Source organism: Adelges cooleyi, unplaced genomic scaffold (assembly GCF_023614345.1).
Source record: "Adelges cooleyi isolate 19-005CV unplaced genomic scaffold, UGA_ACOO_1.1 ACOO_flye_CR_arks_rails_tigmint_CR_PRNA_247, whole genome shotgun sequence".
In the NCBI taxonomy this organism is placed as follows: domain Eukaryota; kingdom Metazoa; phylum Arthropoda; class Insecta; order Hemiptera; family Adelgidae; genus Adelges; species Adelges cooleyi.
The window spans coordinates 2,656,417-2,661,636 of NW_026095912.1; the positions used below are offsets into that span (position 1 = coordinate 2,656,417).

General features: G+C 27.4%; 1 protein-coding gene across 1 annotated transcript; it reads right to left on the reverse strand.

Annotated features, from left to right (window-relative positions):
- On the reverse strand, positions 1 to 5,220 carry LOC126836527 (uncharacterized). The gene is made up of 8 exons (XM_050570024.1): positions 5,017 to 5,220; positions 3,275 to 3,470; positions 3,133 to 3,200; positions 2,053 to 2,197; positions 1,933 to 1,997; positions 1,609 to 1,759; positions 1,339 to 1,545; positions 1 to 121 (listed from the first exon to the last, which is right to left on the reverse strand). Exons 1-8 carry the CDS (start codon positions 5,179 to 5,181, stop codon positions 63 to 65), a joined length of 1,056 nt encoding a protein of 351 aa, XP_050425981.1. The 5' UTR covers positions 5,182 to 5,220; the 3' UTR covers positions 1 to 62.

Sequence of the window (5,220 nt, forward strand, 5' to 3'; positions counted from 1 at the left end):
TTGATTATTGACAACTGTTTATTCCTATAGAAGTGTATGAATGAAATTTTTAGTAAATTTAATTAATATTCTTCTGAAGAGTCTTCTTCGTTAGTTTTTTGAATGTAAAAACGTTCAATATCTGAAAAAAATAAACTTTTTTTTAAATATTTTTTCTTGCAATAAACAAAAATAATTATATGTTATAACTTATAGTATTATTGTCAAAACTCCACACAATAATTAGTATGGAGAACTGTCAGTACACTATTCTGTGTGATATTAAGTTTGTGAACTAAGTTTTATCAATTACTCTATAAGTATGACTCTTATATTTAAAAATTAAAAATAAAAACTTTTAATAAATTTATTTATTTAGATTGATATTTTTTTTTATTTACGAATTATATTTCATTAAATGAGGTGTTTCTATGCAGAACGTGTTATTACCAAAATACACTTTTTTCAGAAAACGTGGATTTCTGTTGCTAGCTAATTGGCTTTATTTATGTTTTATATTAATAAAAAGTAAAATATATAAAATCTAATATAATAAAAATGAATAAACTATACCACTACATTTGAAATTTCACAATATATTCGTAGCATTTTGAACCGCCATCTGAGTTTTTTATCAAGAGGTTTCGCAGTAAAAAGTATTGTAAAGTACCTACATTATTATCATCATATATGTAGTGGTCCAATTGTCGTTTAGGTAAAACTGTACAAGCAGATGTTGTTAACAAACAATCTTGTTTTTCAAATAAAGCAAAACATCATCTATTTTAAAATTACGAAGCTGACAAACGAAAGTTATTCTTTTTTTTTTTAATACAGTGAAATTAAATAAAACTAAATTAAATTTTTTTCTTCAGGTAAATGGAAATAATACGTTTTGCATAAAGCAAATAGGCCGCCTATACAATTTGTACAGGAAATAATAAGTTTTGAAGCAAAAGGCGTAAATAAAACGTTTTGACAAAAAAAAAAAATAGGAAATACAACCTTTTGAAAAAAATAACGAGATTCCCTATACTTCATACACAGGAAATGACACGTGTTAGTAAAAAATGGTAATATAACGTTTAGACAAAAAAAAATATTGGAAATACAACGATTTGAAGAAAAAAAAGGTAGTTTTAAAATGCATTTTACGTATGGAAATAATATGTTTAGGGAAAAAAAACCCCACCAATCGTTTTCTTAACAAATTTCCATTAAGAATCGATATCTAACTCATTTTTGTAAAAAAATTGCCATTAATACGTTTTGAATAGAAACACCTCAAATAGTTTGTTAAAAATGAACACCTTAGATTAAAAAAATTGTTTGCGATTGACAATATAATAAATAGTATACCGTTGAAAGTTATTCTGTTTTCATGATTAGGATCTATCTCGTTTAATGCCACCTCATCAAGAACATCTCCGATTGTATCTTTAACTAAACTATTGAGTTCTCCTCTGGTTATGTGTGTTTCATCAAACTTTTCCTTAAACAGCTCTTCAACGCTAAAAGGAAGCTTCATCATTCTCAAAAATTCAGGAAAATCAACCACACAATCATCTGGAAAAATATAAATATGAATCAATAACAATTTCTACTTAAATGATGTTCTAAAGTATTTACCGTTTTTATCAATTTTTTTTCTCGCTTCTACGGCATGATCTATGGTGAAGTTACTATCAATAGTTTTCATTATTTCTAACAACTCTACGTCGGTAATAGTTCCATCTGCGTCCTTGTCGTATATGAAAAAAGCTTTTAATAGGCGGTTGAACTATAGTATTTAAGAATAAACAAAATTTTATTAAATACTCATATACTCATAATACAATATGCGTATTTGTTATTCGTTATGATTTTTGAAGTATAAGAATATAATATTATCCTTTACCAATACCCTTCAATATGATTTAACAAAATAATAGAGTAAAGATATGAACTGTTAACCTCATTAGTAGCTCTCAATATGTCTTTTAGTTCATAGACCTTTTCCATTGCAATTTTATCATAACCTGAAAGAAGTTGTGAATAATTTTAAAACAAATTTCAAGATAAGTTTATTAATACCGCCAAGGCCCATAAGTTTGGTGATTTCTGAAGCTTCTACTTGTTTTTCAAATAGTTTGACTTTAAATGTCTTCCATAACATTGCATTGCATTCTTTTACCGAAATAACCTTATTGCCGTATTCTGGATATTTTTTCATTTTTCTCTAAAAAATATTTAACTAACGCATTTTAGGAATACTTAAATATTTATTTGCGTAGGCTTAGATTAAAAAAAAGTAGTATAGAGCTACGTTCAGGACACTCATTTTCTCTTAAAAAATTAGTTTATCTATTTGGAGGAGCATGGCTCTTTTCAAAAACTAGAATGGAGTTTATTGAAATAAAAAATTAAGAAAAAAAATGTTAGTTTTGGACATTTTTAGTTATTACTTAGCAGGCAACCGTCGGAGATGCTACAAAAAAAAGTTCAAGGCTTGTTTTTATACAAAAGAAAACCATGGAATCGTCAATAAAAATAGATAATTTTTTTTAACTTTTCGATAATTACTTTTTGCTATTTAAGTTCTGGTTCTTTTAACTTCCTTATTTTTCCTAATCTTTCCTACCCTTAAATCGCTACAAAACAAAAGAACTTGTGTAAGTTTTTTAAATCCTAATTTCCGTTAACTTTAACACTATCATGTTTAAAATCATCAAACACCACAACATTGTATAGACAACTTTGTATCTCGCTTTTCCTTTCTTATATTCTCCTGTCATTCCACTTCTTCTTCTTCAATTCCCCTACTTGCTCTTCTCTTCTACACTGCTTTTCTCTTTATGTCGAGAATTCAGGTTAGACCTGTCCTATACCTAACTCCAATCTAACCTAACCTTACCAATCTTATTCAAATCTAACCTAAACCTTTAGTTATTATTACTAAAATGCTTATATTTTTTACTTATTATGCTTTCATCGGTGTATATTAGTGTATATGTATATAAGTTACCATTTGTAGATAATTTCGTAGAGCGACATAAATAAAAAAGTTTTCAAAAATATAGTATACAAAAGTTGTAATTATATTGCAAGATAATGAGTGTCATTTGTTAAATGGATCTGCCTACGATACACTAACAATAACACATTTGAATATACCGTCGACAAAATGTCCAATATCGGACTCATAGTTGAAAAATGTTCGAATCCAATAACGGTTGCTTTTGCTGAAAATTGTTTTGGTGATTAAAGAATGATTTTAACGCAGAATATTGTTTACTATTATAATAATAATAATTACGGGTTCGGTTAAGCATAGCTACTAATTTTCCTGCTTGTACAAGGGGGATGAATCCGACTGACTCATTGAATAGTAGGCTCTGTAATTCGGCTGCGTCGATCATATGCCGCTTTTTGTGGGCGTACTTGTTGAATATAACTTGCCATTTCTCTTTCCATTCATCGGTTACACGGTTATCTAGAATTGCGTCTTTTTCCTAGAATATTATGTGAAAATTCATTTTATGTAAAAAATTCCAAAAATGTTTGGAAAACACAAAAAACCAAATGTCCATAATCACATTAAAGTTAGTCATAATACAGACAAGAAAAGCAAGTATTTCTACTGTAGTTTGTTTCTATGCTGCTAACTATTTGTTATCATAAGTAAACAACTAAATAATATTTCAATGTAGTATGAGCAATATGATGTAGACATTCGTTTTCTTGGACAGTATGAATATTTTGAAAAAAATTTTTTTTTTTCTATACTTTAGTACTTAGGTACTTATGTATCTTAATATGTACATATTTTACTATACTTGCAATGCTCTGAACTTGTTTACCTTAACCGCTTATATGTAAAACATGTATGGACTTCATTTTTTTAAACGGGAACATATTTTCGTTAATTCTATAAATATGTGGACAAAAATGATTAAAGAATGCAATTGGATTTTTTTAATTTTCATCAATCGGTTCGTTTGCTACAGCTTTGCGAGTATATTACATGCGATAACACTGTTAACCGAACACAATCGAATATGTAGGGCAAGCGTTTCTTATCCACCTGTTCAAACACGGCCAATGGTTTTTAGAAAACTGAAGACGTATTATTATATGAGAAAATTGAATGTTTTTACAAAGTCATAGGACGAATGATCAAATTGATGAAAACTCAAAATTCAAACTCTTAAATTTTTATAAAAATATTTAATTAAAAACATGAAAAACCACAGTCCACACTTTTTTACGTTTAAGGGTTAAAGATAAAAATGTTTAATTTATTGAAAAATATAGTTATCATAAAATATGTACCTACTACCTAAAAGTTAGAAGAAAATGGTTTTGTTTCAAAATATTTATAGATTCCAAGATAGTTAGTGTCTTTCATCGAATTGATCACCTTGTATAATTAACTGCCTTAATAAAATGGTTTTGACGCTTTTAACCTTACTACACATAGCTTTTAATGTAGTTATGGTAATAATTCTTTTTGGATTAAATAATAATTATGTCATATAGTGCCTTACAACCAGAGTTGGTGTTTTTTTATTCGAAGAACGAATAATAACTAATTTATTCGACACTATGACGATTTATTCGAATAATTTTTTCATATGAATATTTGTTTTACCTAAATGATTGTTTTATTCATACATTTTTTACTCGAATAATTTTTTTTAATTTAACTATATTTTTATGGTTAGAGTTAGAGTAAGAGTCAGAATAAATCATTTAATCAGTTTTTTTTTTAATAATAACTATTCTATGAACAACTAATTGACGAGTATTCATTCAAATACAAATATTATCCGTTGGTCAGTCGAATAAAATATTTATTTAAACAATTATTTAGATAAAAAATTATTCGAATAATGCCCAAATCTGCTAACAACAGATTCATCGCCCCGTATATCTATAGTATATTGACATAATCAAACAAGAATATTATTATACGGTCCTTGTTTTTTTTGTTTTAATAGATAATATTGTTTAGGTCACGTAGACTTTCTAATAGAATTTTTAATTTTAGATACTTACCGCCTGAGAAAGTCTGTTCGTTATATCTTCTGTTTTCTCTGATGTCTCTGGTGTCTGATCTTCTGTTTTCTTTGATGTCTCTGGTGACTGCTCAGTATGTACGCTACTACATTTCTTGACCAAACATATAACACAGAAAAGTGCGATAATATTTTTTAAATTCATTGTAATTCAAATTATGTACGTTGCGTGTATACAATTTGC